The sequence below is a fragment of the Physeter macrocephalus genome, chromosome 14, assembly GCF_002837175.3.
Source record: "Physeter macrocephalus isolate SW-GA chromosome 14, ASM283717v5, whole genome shotgun sequence".
Classification (NCBI taxonomy): domain Eukaryota; kingdom Metazoa; phylum Chordata; class Mammalia; order Artiodactyla; family Physeteridae; genus Physeter; species Physeter macrocephalus.
In genome coordinates, this window is record NC_041227.1 from 7,415,225 (window position 1) to 7,438,262 (window position 23,038).

Here is a 23,038-nt window from a genome sequence, read left to right on the forward strand (position 1 = left end):
ACAAACACACACACACACACACACACACACACACACACACACACACACAGAGAGAGAGAGACAGAAAAGAAAAAGTGAGCAGGAGAGAAAGATTGCCAAGGGAAAAAATGCAGCCGACACTACTTGGTGCGCAGAACTCTGGCTGAAACAATGCCTCCAGTGTCGCCTGCAGCTTTGATAAAGCAGACTTAGTGGAATCAACCATTTGAGGCCAAATTTCCAAATACAGCATCTTGCTGAGCACCAGATGTGCTCACATGGTTACTTGCATGGGGAATGAAAGTGATTTGCATCAATTTACTAGGAGCCATTTGAATTCTCAGCCGTAGGCATAAAATAGAATCACCCCTCCCTTTGCTTCTGGTAACTTTTGACAACTCCTTACCGAGGAAACCCTCTCCCCATCTGTACACTGAAATTAATAACCCCGGGACTATTTTCCCCAGCCTCTCAGAGCAGACTCGCTTGGAACCTGCGCCTTGTTTCGGCACTGGGAGGGAATGGGGTTTGGGATTCCGGCTTCATTGTCCTTTTTCTCTATGCTCATAAAATTGTCTATCCAACCGCTATTTTGCTCATTCAACAAAACTTTAGTAAACCCTGTGCCAGGCCCTGGGATGACTGCAGACACATGGGGCCTAGTCCCCTCCCCTCCAGAGGCCCAAAGCCCTGAGGGGAACAGCCACTTACTCGGAGGCCAGCTTTTAAAGCTGATGCAAAGGCAGATTTCCCATGTGTTCAGAGTGAACCTTGAAACTCAACAGCTCACACTCAATAGAAGCAGGTGCTTTAGTGACAAGATGCCCCGTGCGTGTCGGAACTGGGACCAGTGAGGGAAAGGGTGTCTGTTGTCCACTTTGAGCAAGTTCACTGGGTGGAGTGGTGGGCTGGTGAGCAGAAAAAGGCCTGGACCACATCGACGTGCCGTACTTTGTTTTGCTGCCCTTCGCATTGCAAAGTGGCTGTGACGAACCCTGTGCATATTTACAAGGTCACGCTGAGTGCTTGGCCCTGCTGAAGCCAGGCAGCAGGCAGAAGCCTTGCCTCAGTCTGACGCTGCCACGCTTACACAAACACCACCCGTGTCTTACGGAAGCAACAAACGACAGCGCTCGGCCTCATCACGCAAATTCCTGATGTCACCCACGTGTATCTCCACTGCCGCATGGTGAGTCTCCTTCTCCTGGCCCATCCCACGCCACTTTGTGTGAGTACAAGGGGAATCGCTGTGACGGCTCACATTTGCTGCATCTTACTATGCCTCTCCTAGGTGCCTCCCACGCTCTAGCTCACGTGAACCACACAACACTGCGAGTCCTAAACACTTACTGCTGTCGCCCGCATATGACGTATGAAGTAAACAGGGCAAAAGGAGGCCAAGTTGCAGAGCTCAGAAGTGACATTCAATCCTGGACACACTGACCCATCAAATTCTTGCCCAGACTTCAAGCAAAACCTGTCCTGTCTTCAGAGCCGGTTTCTCAACCTCTCGCAATTGACATTTTAGTCAGGTTGTTCTTTGCTGTGGACTATATGATCCCGTGCATTATAGCATGTTTAGCAGCACCCCTGACCTCTGTGCACTAGATGCCAGCAGCATCCCACCTCCAGCCCCTGCCCCGTGCTGAGAGCCAGAAAAGACTCCAGCTATTACCAAATGTCTCCTGGGTGCAATATCACTCGCCACTGAGAACCACTGGCTAAGGGTAAGTATCCTGGTTGCATCCCGTTTACATTTGTTACCCAGGCATAACTCTTGACCAAGGCCAGCTTCAGGGGCTATAACTGTGCAGTCACACAGGGCCCCATGCTGAGAAGGGCCCCATGCTTGATTAGATGCTCTGCTATCACCATCTTGAAAATCTTAATAATTTTTGAAGAAGGTACCCTGCGTTTTCGTTTTTGAACCAGGCCTACAAATTACATAGCCAATCCTGCTCTTAAAAGGATCAGACTTGACTCTCAAAAGCGTCGCAGCTTGGGAAAACATTCCTATGGTCACCCTTCTGATTATACATAACAGAGCCTTTAAAAGCTCAGCAGGTAATTTTTGCCTTATTGATGTGAAAAATACAAAAGCCTAGTTTACTCTTCTGTAACAGATCACCCTGTGAGACTCATGCCTATAACTTGTTTGCATTTCCCATCGTAAACTACGAGATGCGTATCTACCCTGACATCGGCCCCAGTAAGAGCCAGAGAAATGGCCATAATCTTCCACAAAAAGAGATTATCAGGGAAACAAATGTCTTGGCAAAAATTTGAAGGACGAGAGGTATGTGTGGTTCTCCTAAACCAGGGGCTGCAAACTTGAATATCTAAATGGGTCATGCAGGTATCAGATATGGATAAAACCTTCTGGTTATTGAGACAACAAGAAATGACAAGAACTATAAAGAAAAACTGAAGAGCAGTCAGCATCTCAAAATGGTAGTTGCTATTCAACTTTGACTCAGGCAGGCACCGTGTTACCAGAGAGTCTCCTTTTTTTCAAAAGATAGAACTACTATTTTATGTGAAACCTTCCATTTTAAACATTGGGAACTAATTTAATCTTTAAAAAAATATCATCTGTGCCAAGACCTTGCAGTCCAAACAAAAACTGGTCTGCACGTGCCAGCTGATGACACCTGCCCTGCAGTCTTGGACCATCTTAGCTCCTTCTCCCTGCTCTGGCCATTTGAGACACCTACCTAAGTTTTCTTGCTACCTGAAGGCAAGCCAGTAGATAACTTTACCCCTCCCTCTTGCTACTTACATATTGGAGGAGGATTTGTATCTCATGCTTGGGCAGGTCAATGAATATTTGAGCAGGAACCTATAAAGTGGTCAATATCCAGTTCTGCAGAAGCAACTGACTGAATCTCCCCCAAAATGTTGAAACTTCCATAGTTGGTGACAACCTCTCATCCCGGCACCTCCTCCGAATGCCCTCTCCATGCTGCGCTCTGGTCGTCCGATTCTGGTCACGCCCAGTGCTTTAACATCATAAGAAAAAAACAGCCATACAAGGCAAAGTATGTGTCTGCTGGTGCAACCAATAGCAGGGACCTCTACTGAAGGATGTCTATGGTATCTCTAAAAGTGACTGATTCTGGTTAAAATCATAAGCGGCCTCTGATTTTACCGCTAGCTATTTGAGGTTGTTGCTTTTGCCTTTGGCAAGCTCCTAGGAGAAGAAGTGAATTCGCGTGGCTTGGAGGGAGACAGGAGCAGCAACCATAGCTGGCCCCAGGAGCCTAAAATATTTACCATCTGGCCCTTTTCAGAAAACGCCTGCCAACTCTTGGTGGAAATGGATAGATCACTTATTCCCTAACTTCTCAAAATATTAGATTTAACATGGCGTTGAACTGATTCCATTCACCGCTCAATCCCCATCACCATTCTCTGTCCTCTGCCGTGACTGACGTTGGGAAAACCATCTTCCTCAGCATTGCCCATCCGGTTGACCAGATGCACCCCCTGCTCTCATGTGAATAACAGGCTCACGTCATGACCTGCTGTCTTGCCGTCACCACGCTTTCAACTTACTGCCTGCTTATGGAGCCCCCATTTTAAACATTAATGTTAGTTTTAGAGTTTATAAACAAAGCTACAACCTGCAAGCGACATTTAATTTGTCTCCTTTTCCCACAGAGGCACAGCCAGCAGCTAAATAATGACCATGGAAAGGCTACAGGAGTTTCCGGCTTGGAGAGATATTGTATGAAGTCGGGCAGCATTTAATAACCAGGTGAAAGGACCATTAAAACGTACCACTGCACCTTGCAAGTTATTAGGGTGTTTGAAGAGACTCAGAAGATGACATCTTCCCCCAAATATACAGGAACAAAAGTCATAGCAAATTTAAGGAAGAAGCCCGAGTTGCGTCTGCATCTATCCTGTCTAAAGAAACAGTTTAGCCCGTCTTGTCTATTAGTTAACGTAGGTTAATAACACTTAGCCTCTTTTACTTTCTCATGAATTCGTGAAGAGTGCTTTGTGACCTATAATTCCGTTAATTTTATTTTAGCTGAGTAAGTAGAGCACGGTGGCTAAAGTGTGGACACTGGAGCCAGCAAAATCCTGGATTTAAATCTTGGCTCCTTCACTTCTAGCTGTGCGTCCACACTTCAAACTCCTTAACTATAAAAATGGGATGACAGTGCCCCCGTCGATGGAGTCACGTTGAAGATGAAATGTTAGTTCAAGTCTAGCTCTCGGCAGAGTGCCTGGCACACAGTAGGTTCTCAATGAACGTCAGATTCGTTGTCATCTCCAGCAGCAGCAGTCACAGTGATGCACAGCTAACTCCGGTTCATCTGAAAACTCAGCTCAGGCACAAACTTCTCCAAAAAGATGATCTCATCCCTTGATGGAGACCCCATTTCTAGCACCTGCAAACTTCCCTACGAAGCTTTTAAAAATCGTTCTTTCTTATCCTGCATTTTTATGCATTCAAGTGGGAGAAGCCTTCCTCTTTCTCACCCGTATATCCATTCAGTTTGCCATATGCCAGAAGTTCAACTATTTCTGTTCCCATAAATATAATTATGTAGCTACGGTTTTTAAAAAATTGATGGAAGAGAAAGACATACAGAGAAATATAAAAGCCCCTTCTCAGACCCTCAAACCCCAGTCCTGCTCCCCAAAGGTAACCAATTTTTTTTTTTTTTTTTGTGGTATGCGGGCCTCCCTCTGCTGTGGCCTCTCCCGTTGCGGAGCACAGGCTCCGGACGCGCAGGCCCAGCGGCCACGGCTCACGGGCCCAGCCGCTCCGCTGCACGTGGGATCTTCCCAGACCGGGGCGCGAACCCGGTTCCCCTGCATCGGCAGGCGGACGCGCAACCACTGCGCCACCAGGGAAGCCCTAGCTACGGTTTTTAAAAAATTGATGGAAGAGAAAGACATACAGAGAAATATAAAAGCCCCTTCTCAGACCCTCAAACCCCAGTCCTGCTCCCCAAAGGTAACCAACATTACCCAGTACGTTTGTATCCCGCCGGAAGTTCACTCCCTGTGCTGACAAAGCACGTGTGGGTGTGGGTGTGTCGGACTCCACCTGCTGTCCTGCCTCTTCCCCATCCATGTGCTTCACACAAGTTCGATGGTGCCAAGTGTGACCCTATTTAGCTGCCTCATTTAGTTCCTGTTGCATCATGTGCCATAATTTATCCAATTATCCCCTTTGGGTGATATCTCCGCTATCACACACAAGCTCCCCAAGAACGGGAACTCCATCTTCTTCAAGTACTTCCCCAGCACCCTGTGGACAGCAGGGCTTATTTAGCAGATGTTTGTAAAAGAGCGGAACGTAAGCAAAAAGGAATAACTCCCTCCGTTTGTGTCCACATCATCTTTGCTTCTGGTAGTACATTTTTAGAGTAAATTCCTAGATGTACTATTGCTGAGTAAAGAGACATGCGAATTGAACTTTGATCAACAGGGACAAATTGCCCTCTAAAGGGCACCAGAGCAAACTGAATCACAGGATTATACTGTTGCATGTTTTGAAGGGTTTAAATCATAACTTCTTATCTAAATTTCAAGCTCCCTTAAAGATGCAAAAAAAAAAATTTTACATCTTTGCAAAGATCTACTTTGCAAGCAGTAGACAGATGTTCAGTAAAAGATTTTTGAATTATAATTAATATACCAAGCTATGAAAAGGGAGTGGATGGGCTTCCCTGGTGGCGCAGTGGTTGAGAGTCCGCCTGCCGATGCAGGGGACACGGGTTTGTGCCCCGGTCCGGGAAGATCCCACGTGCCGCAGAGCGGCTGGGCCCGTGAGCCATGGCTGCTGGGCCTGCGCGTCCGGAGCCTGTGCTCCGCGACGGGAGAGGCCGCAGCAGTGAGAGGCCCGCGTACCGCAAAAAAATAAATAAAAAATTTAAAAAAAAAAAAGAAAAAGGAGTGGATATTCAGGAGTGAAAAAAAGTTGATAACTGCTTTAAGTAGTACACTAAAAAAAGAAATCTGTAAGTTAATGCAATTAACTAGAGCTCATAAACAGAAGAAGAGGTAAAAACTAATTTTTTTGTGGGTGGATGAGTGGGGACAGAGTTGTGAGAAGACTGTTTCTACACATAAAATCACAGCAGGTGTGGGTCTTTTTCAGTCTGAGTAGTAGTGAAATTGATTCTATGCTTTCTTGGATGCCCTCTATGTTAAAAAAAAAAAAAAAGTGTAGACTATCATTTTTTAAATTAGGTTGAATATAAATTACTTTGGTTTGCAGAACTGTAGAAGAGTTCCACTTGAATTCTACAAATTCATTAACAAATTTTATTTGCAAAATCAAGTCTGGAAGTAAAGCAATTAAACAACAACAAAAAAGAGGGGACACAGAAAGAGCTCAGATTAAACTCCCAAACGTGGGAGCACAGCCAGCGCTGCAGAGGATGGGGGAGACGTCACCCTGGGACCTGAATGTCACCCCCAGGGGAGCCCGGCCCTGCAGCCCCCAAGGGAGCGGCTAAATTGCCATCATTCTCCACCTTGTCACTCTCGCCTTGAAGGAAATTCTAAAAATGACACAGCCCGGTCGCGGAATGATGAACATATGCCCACACAGCCACTCCTCGTCCCAAAATTAGACTCTGTGACAGACACTGATCTCCAAGGTGGCAAAAATAGCTGGCTGCTCGGGGAGTCCCAAACCGTCCCGGCAGAGTTTCCCCGTAGCTGCTCCAGCAAGGCAGCTGGCAGCTCGTGAGCAAACGAGTTCCTGCGGCTCCATTCAACAGTGAGTCCTTCCCCTAATACCCCAGGCCCGCCCACACTCTTCTACACCCTATTTAGAATGAATCATAGTACACTGAATTTATAAGGAGAGGAGGTGGGGGAAGAATTATGAGAAACATGATTGCTATCTGGTCCCAAAAGTACCAAAAGGAACGAGATTTCTTATAACAGTAATTTTTTAACATATACTCTGAGCTGATATGTATTTCTGAAAGGTACTCTGATATTCAGGGTAATTTGAAAATACTAAGACAGTTCTCAGTGCGGATATAAGAGAAACAGAAGGGCTTTAAAACCCTTCTGGGTAGTAAGGCATCGTGGCCAGAGGTAGAGGTTTAGGAACCAGATAAAAGGATCCTGCATTTCTGGCTCCAACAGTAATGAGCTCTCTGGCTGTGGGCAAGTGACTTAACCACTGTGAGCATCTGTTTTCTCGTCTATAAGATCTGGAGAGTGATTCCTTCCAGGTCAAGGGTCATGAATAATACTCCCTTGAATTATAAGACCCATGGGATCATGGGCTTTACCTGTCAATTACCGCTATATCCTACAGCACATAACAGCATATTACGTCCGCAATAAACATATTTGAATGAACTAACAAATGAGAACGAATGAATAAGTCTACTTCACAGAGATATCGTGGTGATTAGAGAAAAAGCGAGTAAAGTGCCTTGCTTGATAAGTGGTATGGTTGTTGTTGCTAAAGAGCCTGGCATTTAGCAGATGCTTCATAAATAAATGGCATTATTAGCAACACACCATAAAGCAGGAAACATACTTAAAAGGTAAAATCAAAGCACTAAATAAACATTATTCCAGAAGTTAGCATGGTATGGGGACAGACACTAAGGTGGCCCCCGATCTCCTCCTCCAGGTGTGCACACCTTTGTGTGGTCCCCTCCCTCTTGTGACCGTGGGAAGGACTTGTGACTTGCTTCCAACCAATAGCCTATGACGGGATGATGGGATGTCACAACCATGGTTAGGATACATAGGATTGTGGCCCCCATTTTGCAAGGAGAGTCTTGCTGGCTTTGGTGAAGCAAGTGGCTATGTTGGGAAGCCCACATGACAAGAAGCTGAGGGTGGTCCCTGGGAGCTAAGGATGGCCTCCATCCACTAGCCAACAAGAAACTGAGGCCCTTGATACTGCAGCCCCAGGGAACTAACTTCCACTAACAACCACTGTGAGCTTGTGAGTGGGTCGTTCCCCAGTCTAACCTTAAGATGAGACTAGAGTATCTCAGCCTTGTGAGAACCTGAAGCGGGGGGCCCATGTAAGCCACGCCAACATCCTTGACCCACGGCAACTATGAGATAACATACGTGTGTTGTTTTAGGGTGCACAGTTTGTGGCACTTTGTTACATAGCAACAGAAAACGTATACATGTAGTAACATAGGCAGGACATCAATTGGCCACAGCATGGCTAGCAAACGCCCAGAGAACGACCACTTGCTGAGAGACAACGGAGAGTGGTAAGGGCTGCGGAGAACTGAAGAACCCCATTCTACCTAAAGAGGGAAGGCACCACCAGGCATATCCGATGGTTGCCACGTGGGGGTGTGAGATCAGTGTGGCCTTTTCACTTTTTAAGATATTACAGAAATCTGAGTTTTATGTGAAACCTCTTAACTTTTAAATGTCAGCCATTAATTTGGAATTTTTAGAACAGCAGTGACCTGATCTCATGCAGGGCAAAGAAAACGTGTCTAGGGGCTTGATTCTGAGATAAAGTGAAAAGTGGGGTTATCCCAGCACACCTGCTCCAAATTGGAGCCCCACTACTTCCAAGCTGGTGGTGCTGGGCCCTCCATCCAAGGATCATTGGGAGGGTTAGAGAGTACACACAAAGTCCTTAAAATATTGTCTGCTACAGAGTAGAGACACGATACATTTTTATTATTTTTGATATTATTATTGTATTAGTTACCTATAGCTGTTGTAACAAATTCCCACAACACTGGTGGCGTACAACCACACTGATTTATCCCCTTACAGCCCTGGAGGCCAGAAGTCTGAAATCAGATTCACTGTGCTAAAGTCAAGGTGTCAGCTGGGCTGGTTCCTTTTGGAGGTTCCAGGGGAGAATCCATTTCCTTGCTTTTTCCAGTTTTTAGAGGCCACCTATATCCTTTGGGTCACGTCTCTTTTTACCTTCAAACCATCAGCACAGACCCTTCAAAAATCTCTGTCTGTCCCTCTGCTTCCATCGCCACATCACCTTCTCTCTGGCTCTCACTCCTCCGGCTTCCTTCTTACAAGGACCTTGTGATGACACTGGGTCCACCTGGATAATCCAGGACAATCTCCCCATCTCAAGAGCTTTAACTTAATCACATCTGCAAAGTCCCTTTTGCCATATAAGCTAATGTTCACAGGTTCCAGGGATTAAGGTAGGAAAGATTTGGGGGAGCTAACGTTCAGCCTATCGCAATAATAACTATAATGATGATGATAATAAAATAAAAGTTATTATTACTATCTGACCCACAAGTCTCCTCTTTCTGACTTCTGGGATTCAAGGTCATAAGTCTGATCCAAACCCCTTCACTCAAGGCTGCAACTTCAAACTGTCATGCGTTCCACCGTGAAGCATTCTGTCTTGGGAGTTAGTGGCAGCTAACAGTGGGTTAGGGCTTCCTAATAATGAGGTTAGCTTCACCATCCTTCTCCATTCGTGACCTTGACCATCTCAGAGAAGCAAGCCAGTAGTGGCATAAAGGCAATTCCGAGTCAAGAATAGAGCCAATCTGTGTGGATCCACTCCCAGTGACCAGAAAATGCAAAACTCTAACTTAGGGGCTTTAGTTATCACCTTCATTTGTTTCATTTTAGCACAGTATCTCTTTTCTCCCCTAATCAGAGATGGATTGAAGGATGTTGATTTTTAAGCATTTCACAATCCCCAGTTTAACTTCCTCGAGATTCAGATCCCGTTTTGAAGCTTACTCATTTCCATCTAAAACAGGATGTGTTTACTTGTAAAATCATTCATTTTATAGAGCTTGTTAAGCATACAGCAAATTAAGAGCAAACAACATTATATTCCAGTTAAATCTGCAAAAGGATGATCTGAACGAATTACTCATACTACTGATTAATTTTTAGTGGAAGTAATGAGGAGGCTGTAAATGGAAAAATATGTGCGTGCAGAACCTGCTTTTCAAGTAGATAACAATGTATGCTAATCGATGGCTTTACAAAAAGGTAACCTTAAAAAAACTTCTTCAGACCTTTAAAGGCATCTTGTGTAGCTCACAACTTTCATGCAATGACATTGCCCTGTAAGTTCAAAACGACTTGCATTCTCCTCCCTCCCTCCTTCTCGCCCTCTCCCTCTCTTTCTCCCTTCCTTTCTTCCTTCCTTCCTTCCTTCCTTCTTTCCTTCCTTCCTCGCTCTCTCTCTCTTTCTTTCCATCCATGCATTTACCTACCTCTATTACAATATCCAGAATTGGGAAGCATATGGGGAAATGGATACCAAGACTATATTAGTTCAGAAAGAACATTTCTAAATGGTTGGGGAAAAAATCAGAACAAGAATATTTCGTGATATGTGAAGATTACATGAAATATGAATGTCAGTGTCCATTAATAAAGCTTCTTCTGGAACAAAGCCATACCCACTTGATTCCATATTACCTATGCTCGCTTTTGCTTTACAACGGCAAAGTTAAACGGTTGCAGCAGAAACCATCTTTGACCACAAAGCCTAAAATATTACTATCTCGCCCTTTACTAAAGCTTTGCTGATCCCTGCTCTAAAATCCCAGAGCGCTGCATGCACAAGTCGTTCAGAAATAATCTGGGGATGCTCTGGGATAGATCATACTACACGCTTTTCCCAGCTTTAAATCCAACCACCCCACATGGTTAAATCATAACTTTTCAAATGGCCCTAACCTTACCATGCCAAGCCAGTTCCTTTGGTTTTGCAGATTTCTTTCCAGATGTGAATCTCTATGCATGTATTTGCAGCCACACTGCATGATTTGCATTATTTAACTGTTGTACATTCATTTTAGATTTTGTAAATTTACTGTTCTTAATGAAGAAACTCATGAATCATAATTGTCTGTGCAATGCACAGTCCCTGGCACTAAGCAATGAACAGAGTAGGTGTTCTGAGAGAGCATTTACGTACGCTCACGTGTATTTGCGTTTGCAGTGTTTTTATACATTGACGACTATGAAGGTTTGTCCACTGGAGATGGCAAACGCGTGGCTGTGGGCAGGATGGAGTCTTACAGGTAGGTCTCCTTTGCCCCACAAAGCATTACTGGTTTTTGTTGTTGGTTTCAGCTGGAATTAATTTCCAACAGTTACAAACGGGAAGATACTATAAACAGTCAAATTCTTGACTTATCTGGAAAAAATCAAGAACTCTCCTACACGGAAACCACGATCTCACGTCGACAGTTGTCTGGTCCTGAGCTTTTTTGATATTTCACCCCAGTTTCCTCTCAGCCCTCTTCTCTCACCTTCATTTTCTCTCTGACCTCTGCTGACATTTGAAAAGACAACTTCTGCTACAGTTAAAAATATTATATATATCTATAGATAGATAACCCACATAGCTGTGTCTATAGATGTCCATACATATCCAAATTGATTTTAATGTACACACACTGCAATGGACTGAATATTGTGTCCCCCACCCCCAAATTCATGTGCTCAAATCTTAACCCCCAAAGTGATGGCATTAGAAGGTAGGGCCTATGGGAGATGCTTAGGTCATGAGAGCAGAGCCCTCATGAATGGCATTAGCGCTCTTACAAAAGAGACCCCACAGAGATCTCTCACCCTTTCTGCCATAATGAGACACAGTGAAAAGACAGCCATCCATGAACCAGGAAGCAGGTCCCACCAGAATCCGCCGGCACCTTGATCTTGGACTTCCCAGCCTCCCAGTGAGAAATAAATACATTTGTTTTTTATAACTCACTCAGTCTATGGTATTTCGTTGTACGAGCCCACAATGATTAAACACACAGGTAACAACTGAGGCACAAAGTGGGTAAGCACATGATGAGGCGGTGCATAGTTACTGTGTTACCAGGTGGCCTTTTGGAGCTTTCCAAGGGTGGCATTTAATCCAAGTACTACATTGCTGAGTACAGGAGTAAATCTTCTGCCCAAAAATATACTGACCATGTTTTCAGCACAAAGATTCCAAGACTGAATTCTACAGCGGCGTACACTGGGTCATAAGCAAGAAATGCCACACGTACCATTGAATTTTTCACGCTCTGTAGCAAGCGTTCGTGCTGCTCGGCTATGGCCAAGGCAGCAGAGTGGACTTTCTGGTAGATGGCCTCCCCATCTCGCGTTTGAAAGATAAACAGCCCTTCACCAGTCTCACACATCCTGTGAAAACAAAGACAGAGAGCTTCTGAAAACCAGCTCCTCCAAGTTCAATGCACCTAAAGCCTAGAATAGTCTGATACGAGGCTCATTTACTTTGTATGAGATTAGGATTCTTGTTCACATGTGCTAAACAGAGTTAACTAGAATCAAAGTGTTCGATGAATTGGTATTAATAAGGACAGGGAACCAATCACTCTAAGCCAACACGGTGCCCAGTGTTTTTTGTCCTGAAGGTTTTGTCATAGAAGGTTAATGGGGCTTCCCTGGTGGCGCAGTGGTTGAGAGTCCGCCTGCCGATGCAGGGGACATGGGTTCGTGCCCCGGTCCGGGAAGATCCCACATGCTGCGGAGTGTCTGGGCCCGTGAGCCATGGCCACTGAGCCTGCGCGTCTGGAGCCTGTGCTCCGCAGCGGGAGAGGCCACAACAGTGAGAGGCCCGCGTACCGCAAAAAACAAAAAAACAAAAAAAGCTCTTTCTGGATTCTTAGTATAATCCCTCTACTTCCTGTATGACTCTCAAAGAGGACACCTGTGCTACGGCCTTCCCATCACAGTCCACGAATCAGAAACTCATCAGAAACGGCGCCATGTAGCTCAGAGGTCAAAGAAGGATGCTATGACTCTCAGATTCTGTCCTAACCTTCCTTACAGACAATGGCTTGAAGAATGATTTCATTTCCAAAAGCAATTATGCTTTCCCTAATCACAGATCAAATTTTACTCTAGGTGTTCACTCCATGAGATGAACCAAACACAGCTAAGAGGTTTTTTTTTTAAATGAACATAACTTTGCTGAATTAATGTGTGGAACATAAGAGAAGTTACTCAAGGAAAGCTAGATGGGTTTCAACATTAATGTTAAGGATTAAGAAGAGGATCATTTCTACCTCAGACTGTTAAAAAAATGAATTATATTAATAAGGGAAGATAGGTACACATAATTAGGCAAGAACCAAATAAATGTGTTTTAACTACTACATATACACACACACACATACATACACACACACATACACACACACACATACATACACACACATGCACACACACACACAAACACACAAACACACACACATACACACACATACACACACACATACACACACATACACACACACACATATACACACACATACACATACACACACATACACACACACATACACACACACACACACACATACATATATGTGTATATATATGTATAGTGTGTTAAATATAATTAATAAATATATTTAATTACTCTAAATATTTTTAAAGACTTGGACAAAATCCTATTATCAAGGATAATTTTTAAAAGGATATTTTTTAAAGTTCTGATTTTGATACATATATATATCAAAGATAAACTAAGAGATTGTTTTTGTTTTAAAGAACACTAATTATTACATTATTTATAATTATTAATAATTACTTAATTATTCTAAAATACAATTCCACTCCTTCCACCTCAGAATCTCTTGCTGAAAAACTGAATACTGGCCTTAATGCCTGAGTTTGGCTCACATCTAGAGGCTCACATCTTAAGAACTTTTTAACACAGCATGGAAACCAAGCAAATTTTCAACCCAAACCTGTTAAATATTTTATCTATTCCAGTCTATGCAGTTAGTGCAATAAGAAAGGAAGACTTACCCTTATTTTCCACAGTTGGCTCAATACCATGGCCATATGGCAATTTTCAGCACATATAGCATAGCATACATTAATTGGTCAAAACCTGCCTCGCTTGAATTTCACTAATATGGACCATGTAAGAAGAAAGAAAAACTAGAAGGCTCTTTCAACCAGCTAATATAAAGAACTAGCTTATGAGGTTGATCATGTGATCTTAATTATTAAGTCATCCTAATCCAAGGAAGAACTAAAAACTAAAATTCGAAGCATATTTACTCAAGTCCCATTTCCTTCCTGAAGACTTCCTAAAATACTTCAGTCCTCACTGCTATCCCCTCTTTATTTGATCCACCATACAAATTTGACGCTGCTACTTGGCACCTAATTCCGCAAGGTTTTAATTTTTTCACACCTTTTTTTTTTCCATCAAATACGGAAATATAATTTGTTAAGAGGAGGGTAACCTCAATCAATTATTTAAGAGGAAGAAGTGGTCTTCTGTTTCCTCTAGGGCAGAGGTCATTTTTACTTACTTAGATGCCAACCTTGGTTCCAGAAAGGATGAAGGCACCTGTTACTGGGAAACATTTGTAGGATGATTGATTCATAGCAAACCCTGCAGCTGTGTTTCTAAAACTTGACAATCTAGTGGCTTTTAAGGTTTTTGTAATGGCAACCCACAGTAATAAATATACCTTAGATTGTGGCCTAGTACATCTGTTGATCTATTTATCTATCACCTAGTTATTATTTAGCTATTTATCTATCATCAATTTATAATATGTTAATATTTTCTATTATATTTTTTAATACCAGTGGTGAAGTGCTTAATTTACATTATGACACACTAACTGGTGAAACCTACTCTTTGAAAATCACTCTTTTATCCAATGTCTGCTTTTGGTTAACATAATGAAGCCACAACCATCCTTTAATGACATTTGACTCTCTCAATAATTACTGTGATCAAAAACAAACTAAATCAAAACAGAGTATCAAGTATTCTTCTTGAAAGTACACAGACTTCCCCTGCCTCCACCTAAGGATCTGAAAGACACAGACACTCACACACATACACACACCACACTCACACATACACACTTACCACTTACAGAAAGACCAAGGAGTCACAACCTCAAATTCCATCAGGGTTCAGACAAAGAACGTGAATGGATAAAGATGCTCGGACCCCCTACAACACACAGCCACCCAGAGGGAGCGTAGCTAATGGACACCAGCCACCAGTCAGCCCTGGTCACACTGAAATGGGGAAATACGAGCCCAATGTAGCCACACTTCTGATTGTCTAAAAGAAATCAGAAATTTTGATTTTTATATGAAATAATCTGAAGTTTTAATGTTGGCAACTTTTTCCTTTGGTTTTTTTTTTGTTTAAGCTGTGGGAGCCAAAATGCCTCTAAGGACCAGATCTGGCCAAGAGGCCACCAGTTTGTATTAAAGGCACAAACATGCACTAAAGAGCTCTAAACAGAACAAGAATTAGGCCTTTGGTTTGCCTGACTGTTGGGACTTTCATCCATACTGTTCAAAGGTATATGCCCTTCAGTGGGACAGCAGCAACCCAGAAAGCGTGGATAATGTACAAAAATTGACCTCAGATGCTCTTCCATACAGTCTCTTCTAACCTCTACCCACGAGTTCTTTTATTTCATTCACGCCCCTCAACCCAACAGACTTGTTTGGTGCTGTTTCTATAAATTTATTTAGTGATTTATTTTTGGCTGCGTTGGGTCTTCATTGCTGCGTGCGAGCTTTCTCTAGTTGTGTCGAGCGGCGGCTACTCTTCATTGCGGTGCGCGGGCTTCTCATTGCGGTGGCTTCTCTTGTTGCGGAGCACAGGCTCTAGGCGCACAGGCTTCAGTAGCTGTGGCTCGCGGGCTCAGTAGCTGTGGCACACGGGCTTAGTTGTTCTGCCGCACGTTGGATCCTCCCGGACCAGGGCTCGAACCCTTGTCCCCTGCATCGGCAGGTGGATTCTTAACCACCATGCCAGCAGGGAAGTCTCTGGTGCTGTTTCATAAGCAGCTTTACAAGCCATTTAAAATGTTATTAGAGGCCTTTGGCAAAATAATATAATGGGCCAACTTCCCAAGGCAAGTAAGAAGAAAATACGGGAAAAAAAGAAAAAAGGAAAGGAAAGGAAAGGAAGTCCAAAGAAAAGCACATCAAAGGGGTAATGGTCTTACATAACCTAATACGGCTACGTCTGCCTCACATCTCTGGAGAAACACAACACAGAGCAAAGATATTCTACTGGGTTCATCTATCACAGACTTGCAAATACACAGTCTTGACGTTTTTCTTTTTGGCCACACCATGCAGCTTGCAGGATCTTAGTTCCCCAACCAGGCCCACGGCAGTGAAAGCACTGAGTCCTAACCACCGAACTGCCAGGGAATTCCCTTCAAGTCTTGACTTTTAATGGTCCCGATTCCTTTCTTTCTCTTTACCTACTGACTTTGACCTTGGACGCTCTAGCATCCGAAGCCATCCCAAATGCCCCAAGCCTCTTTCCTGATGGCCTTATGCTAACAGAACCAGTGGATGGAAACCCAGAGGAAGTAAAATAATGAGTTTAAGTTGGGCCTTTCCTATGTCCTTTGTGACGATAAGGATTCAGATATAAGAACTCTGTGGCCATACAGATGCACATATAGCTTTGAATTTCTCAGTAACTACTTTGCCTAAATGATATGCCTGTCACTCCAAACCATGGATTATGCAATTAGTTAAGAGTCCAGAGGAAAACCAAGAGCTCAGCAAGTACTGGGAAGTTCACTCATGCATGCACACAGCAAGCATGTATCAAGGCAGCAAGGAATAAAAGGCTGGGTAAAGAAAGGTACGGACTTGGGCTCCAGACCGCCTGTCCAGGAGTGCCCCTTACCAGCTTTGTGCCGGGTACAGCTTAGTTAACTTCCCTAAGCCTGCATACCCGTCTGTAAAAGAAATATAATGACAGTAACTGTCACCTAGATTTATTAAAAGTATTAAATATGATACTCAGAATGCACAAAGCACATCTTCAAATAATGTGCCCTTCCATTATTTCACTGGAATGTAAGCTCCACATGAACAGAGATTGTTTTCTAATTTATTCACAGCTTTTCCGCCAGGGCCCAGCACAGGACTTGGCCTATATTTAGTGTCCAATAAATAACTGTAGAATAGATTAGGAAACAGCAGACAGGGCTAGGAAAGGAGTGACTGAGAACTTGAGCCAGGCTTCCTTGAGCAAGTTTTATTTAAACTGAGCGGTCACTGAGCCACCGTGGGGAGGGAAGTGGTTTGGATGAGAAAGCAGGAAGAACAGTGTGACAGACACAACTGCACACAGAATGCCTTGAGGTGGGACAGAGTCAAGAGAGGAGATCACACGTCGGAGAGAGGGCGGGGGGAGGGGCGGCCCGCATGCCGTGACCCACAAGGGCTCTGAAACAATGCTCTTCACTATTTCCAAGTCACCACCTGGATGCAACAGCTTGCACTGGCACTGAACGCCCAACTTTCTAGTCTTTGCTCCTTCCCTTTGACAATGACATTCCACACCAACATAGTTTATTAGAAAAATACTAACGGAATTGAAATTACGAAGACCAAAATAAATGACCTCACGGGGGACAGTATTAATAAAAGCAAACTTATGAAGTTAGAAAGCCAATTGACTCAACAGTTCCTCACTTTCAAGATGTATTTTGTGCATGTGCGTGTGTACATGTGTATGTGTGTGTCTTTAGGATATTTAAACACTGCTAAAAGCAGACTGTATCTTACCCTCAACATGTATATTTAAGATAATCTTTTCTTCTCTCCACCCCTGTCATAGGGGTTATTAGATCAGTATTGATTTTTCACTTTCACAATTATATATTATAACTGAAAGAATGCGGTACTTGTCACACTAACATTAGGCAAATCATAATAGTGGCTGCAATGGATGTAAACAAAGGTAAAGGCACAGGCTTTGTCTTTGAGGAGATTACAATTTGTTTGGTTAGACAAGATCTACATATGCGAATGGGTTCAAAGATAATATAATGGTAGAGTGAGCGTTACAGGTCAGAGGAACAATCAAGAAAGGAAAGGTATAGGGCTTCCCTTGTGGCACAGTGGTTGAGAATCCGCCTGCCGGTGCAAGGGACACGGGTTCGTGCCCCGGTCCGGGAAGATCCCACATACCGCGGAGCGGCTGGGCCCGTGAGCCATGGCCACTGAGCCTGCACGTCCGGAGCCTGTGCTCCACAACGGGAGAGGCCACAGCAGTGAGAGGCCCGTGTACCGTAAAAAAAAAAAAAAAAAAAAAAAATGTTTAAAAGAAAGGAAAAGTATACTTGGGAAGAGAGGTGGGTTTGCGCTAGACAGCAAAAAAGAAAATCAGTCAGCCAAAAACCTGGGAGAAACAGATCAGAAGCACCTTGCAGAGAGGGATACAAAACTAGGAGCAAAACCCTGCAGAATGTTGATATTCTTCTGTCTGTGAAAGTGAGGTGAGCAAACGGAGTAGCACCCCTCCCCACCTGCGGCCGCAGCGATGCCAAAGGAAACACACACACAGAAACGCAAATGAAGTAAACAAGAGGCTTAACCACATGGGATCTAGTAGCTCCATCTTGAAGAAAAATCCGGAGAGGAGAGAAGTCTGTTAGGAGCATGGAATCTGAACAGGGGTTCTCTCTCCATTGGCACAACTAACATCAGCAATACCTGGATGGCCAGATCATCCTTTGTTGTGGGGACCGCTCTGCACATGGTAGGATGTTTAGCAGCATCTCTGGTTTCTACCCACTGGACGCCAGTGGCGTCCCCTAGTTGTGACATTGATAACTGTTCCCTGGGTGGCAAAATGCCCCCAGCTGAGAATCACTGCAATAGATCCAAATGAAGGGGATGGGGGAGCACCTGACTTACGCTTAAATGGAACAGAGGCTGCACACACAGGCAGCTTCTGGGTTCAGGGGAGGCTGCCTCACTGCAGACTGTGCTCAGGTTGGGGTAAAGAATGCACCCTGCACTAGTGGGTCTGCTTTGTCCTACGTGTTCCAATTATTGGCATTGCTGCCTGGTTGATCTCAACTTGAGAAGAGATGGCGGTTGACTTTGCTAGTGCCGTGTGTGTGTGTGTGTGTGTGTGTGTGTGTGTGTGTGTGTGTGTGTGTGTGTGTGCGCGTGTGCTGGCTGAAGATCGGGCCAATCTAGGCTGTCAGGTGAGACTGTGTGCCTGGGCTTTGCTGTTTGCTAGTGCCGTGTGTGTGTGTGTGTGTGTGTGTGTGTGTGTGTGTGTGCTGGCTGAAGATCGGGCCAATCTAGGCTGTCAGGTGAGACTGTGTGCCTGGGCTTTGCTGCAACCAGTAGAGCGAGATATGGAATCAACATGAGATCCCACCGGACGTGCCACCCAGGCTTCTGAGCAGGGGACAGCTCTGTGAACATCGGTCATTCACACACAACTTTCATTTGTTTGTCAAACCTTTGTGTCACCTAATATTTTTAATCAACTCGCTTTTTTCCCCCTCTTAAACAAATGTGTTGTAAATGGAATCATCAAATCCATATCATAAGCCAGTATGCTCTGCCATAAATTGAAAGCAGACATGTACATAAATACAATGAAAATAGAGTTAGTAAGTCATTAAACCCTGTCTAGGTCCTCTTGTCAAAGATACACGCTGGAAGTTTGCTTACTTCTCAGTAACACAGGTAAATTAGAAAGTGTTAGACGATTCCAGTGTTTAAGACATGCCAGCACGCCCACTGAAATGTTTCTGTATAATTTCATCAAAAAGATCAAAAAAGGTAATTGAAAAAAAAAATAACTTCATCACAGTAAGAGTCACATTCATTTAACACTATGTCTGTATCACCTAAAATCATCTCACATTTTGGGGAAATACAGGTGCAGTTTGCAGACTCCTGCTCTGGGTGGTGTGGGAGGCGAGACATTTCCATCCCAGCTCCCTCGGATGCTGGAATCATGATTTTGTGCATGTTCCTTGACCTCCTGAAGTTTCAGCAGCCTCATATTTCAAATGTGAGTCATAAACTCACCCAAACCTCAGAAGGTGGTGGGAAATCGTGTTTTATATTTAGCAAAGGATCTGACATCAAGTAAACATTTAATTAGGATTTGTTGTTGTTATTTGAACCCTTTACAATGTCAAAGCCAATGAGGATGGGGTTCTCGGGGAAAACTTCACAAGGGCCACATCTTTGCCCAGAAGGAAATGTGGGTGATAGCATCCCGGGACAGCAGTGGGGAAGCGTGCATGGGAAAGGAAGGTGTGTGGCTGGGGGGACGTTCTCGTCTGAGGCTCACGGGCGTGTGAAAGCAGAGTAATAGGATCCTCTTCCTCGAGAACGGAATTATGAATTCAGGGAAACAAAGTCTCCCTTTAAGAAAAGAATCAGCTTTCACTGAATAAAAACTATGATGCGAAATAGCGGGTGTTTTGTTTCCCCAGCTCCGGGAAGTACACAGCGTCGGTCATGGAGTGTTAGCAACACCTTAATAAAGCTTCCGAGCCAAGTGATCAGGATGAAGACAGAGGTCCCAGTTCCGAGTGTGCATTGCTACATGCTGTCCCTTCTCCTGTGGTTTCATCTTCAATGTCATCAGGCTTCCTAAGACCAATTCCCTTAAATGTGTACAGAGACCATCATTATCACTTTTTAGATACACATCTGAACACTTCTGTCTGTGGACCTGAAGGTTTGTGGGGAAAAGAATTAACTATCCGAAGCCATACAACACAGCTAGAATAAAAGCGAGTGGTGGCTTACTACTTGCATCTGTTCTTAATCACCTAACATGTAAACAAAGTCAAAGAAAGATGACTTTTTTTCTTCCTTTTATGCTTTCTCATCTTAAGCCGTGGCTAGATCTAAGTCCTTCTGTCGAGGACGCATTTTCCCTCATCCTTCCTGCTACTGTAGCAGTTTAAAAGGAGCAGGTTGCAGATGAAGAGCTAGTCTCAGTTTTTAAACCCAAATACAACGTGTAGCTTTACGAATCCCTGACGGGATGAAAAGCCAATTTAGGGAAATTGCTGAACGAGCCTTGACGTTAACGTGTCCAAAGCTGAAGTCTGACCATCATCAGCCCAGCTCCCCGGCCCCCCGATTTAGGAAGCTCTGCAGTAGCAGCCACTCCTGGGGGATCGTGAACCCCTCTCTTTCTCCGCTAACCCACATCCAATCAGTGAGTAAGTTCTTGTGGCTTTAGCTTCAAAACACTTAAGCCCACGTTCACTCACCACTACCATCATCGTTGCAGACACCCTTGTCCCTTACTCTGAACACGACGATGCCCTTCTAACTGGTTTTAGCCAGAGAGAGTCTAAAAAGAAAGACCCTGTCACTTCTTTGCTTAACACTCCCTATGTAGTCAAGAATTTAATCTCGGGCTTCCCTGTTGGAGCAGTGGTTGAGAATCCGCCTGCCGGTGCAAGGGACACGAGTTCGTGCCCCGGTCCGGGAAGATCCCACATGCCGTGGAGCGGCTGGGCCCGTGAGCCATGGCCGCTGAGCCTGTGCGTCCGGAGCCTGTGCTCCGCAATGGGAGAGGCCCACGAACCGCAAAAAAAAAAAAAAAAAAAATTTAATCTTGTCAAAAAGAGGTCTGGCCTTTGCCAGGGGCTCCTGGAGACTGAGATCATCCATGTGGGCAACCAATGACTCAATCAGTCATGCATGTGATGGAGCCCCAGTAAAGACTCTGAACGCTGTGGATCGGGGAGCTTCCCTGGTTGGCAACACTCTGTATTGTCACACATTGACACCAGGAAAGTAACGATGCCCTGGCCCTACGGGGAAAGGGTAACAGAAGCTCCATGTCACCTACTTCTCCAGTCCTCACCCCAGGCACTTCTTCTCTTGGCTGAGGTTAATCTGTATCCTTCTCTGTAATAAACTGTAACAATGAATTTCGTAGCTCTCAGCGAATTCTGTGAGTCATTCTAGCAAAGGACCAAACCTTAGGTGATATGGGAACCCCTGAACTTGCACCTGATGTCAGAAGTGAGAAACGTCTTGAGGACTGTCCCTTCAAACCGTGTAGTCATCCAACTATGCAGCACCCAGTGGCTCCCGTCTGTCTAAGACTAAAAGCCGAATTCTTTACAATGTCCATCAAGCCCCACGTGGCCTGACCCCATCGCAGCTCCACCTCTGTCATGCATTGCTTCCCCCTCACGTTTTCTGCTCCAGTCTCGCCGGCCTCCTGGCTCTACTTTACGCTCTGCTTTCCAGATACACTTCCCCCTAGGCACCTCCTCCCATCCTCCTACTTCTGGCTGGAATGCTCTTCCTCCAGATCCCTACGTGGCTCACTCTCTCGCCTCTTTCAGGTCTTTATTCAAACATCACTGACTTAGCAAACCCGGTCCTACTCACTCTATTTAAAACTGCACCCCTCCTTTGACACTTTCTATCGAACACCTTTATTTTTCACTGTGGGTCTTACACATTCTAACATCTGTTGTACTTTTTCTTAATGTTTGTTATAGTCTGTATCCCCCCTCCTCTAGAGAGTAAGTTTCATAACAACAGAACACATGTATGTTTTATTTATTGCTACATACATAGTGCTTGGAACCACACCAGGCTCTCAGGGTACACTCAGGGAATGTGACGAAAGAAGGCATGATTCATTTTCTACTAGTCCTTTACTAGAACTCTGAGGTACTGTCATATATAAAGTGGTCACATACACTAGTGGGCCGTCACCTATGAAAAGATGGTCACGCCACGCAAATAGCCAACAGGTATACGAAAAATGCCCCACATCACTAACCATCAGGGAAATCAAAACCACAATGAACTATCACCTCATACCTGTGAGAATGGCTACTGTGAACAAGACAAGAGATAACAAGCGATGGTGAGGACATAGAGAAAAGGAAATCCTTGTGCACTGTTGGTGGGAATGTAAATTGGTGCAGCCACTATGAAAAATGGTATGGAGGTTCTTCAAAAAATTAAAAACAGAACTGCCAAAAGATCCAGCAATTCCACTTCTGGGTATATATACAAAGGAAATGAAATCACGATCTCAAAGAGATATCTGCAACCCCATGTTCACTGCAGCATTACTTACAATAGCCGAGACATAGAAATAACCTGAGAGTCCATCGATAGATGAATGGATAAAGAAAATGTAGTGTGTGTGTATATACACAGACACTGGAATACTATTAAGTCATAAAATAAAAGAAGACAATCCTGCCATTCATGACCACGTGGATGGAACCTGAGGACATTATGCTAAGTGAAGTAAGTCACACAAAGAAAGACAAACACTGTATGA

General features: G+C 44.2%; 1 protein-coding gene across 2 annotated transcripts in view; it reads right to left on the reverse strand.

Annotated features, from left to right (window-relative positions):
• Positions 1-23,038, reverse strand: part of DOK5 (docking protein 5) — a 157,403-nt gene that overhangs the window by 19,339 nt on the left and 115,026 nt on the right. For both annotated transcript variants that reach the window (XM_007113344.3, XM_028498374.2), the window contains exon 6: positions 11,964-12,099. In XM_007113344.3, coding sequence (XP_007113406.1) covers positions 11,964-12,099 — 136 coding nt within the window. The remainder of the gene's footprint in view (positions 1-11,963; positions 12,100-23,038) is intronic.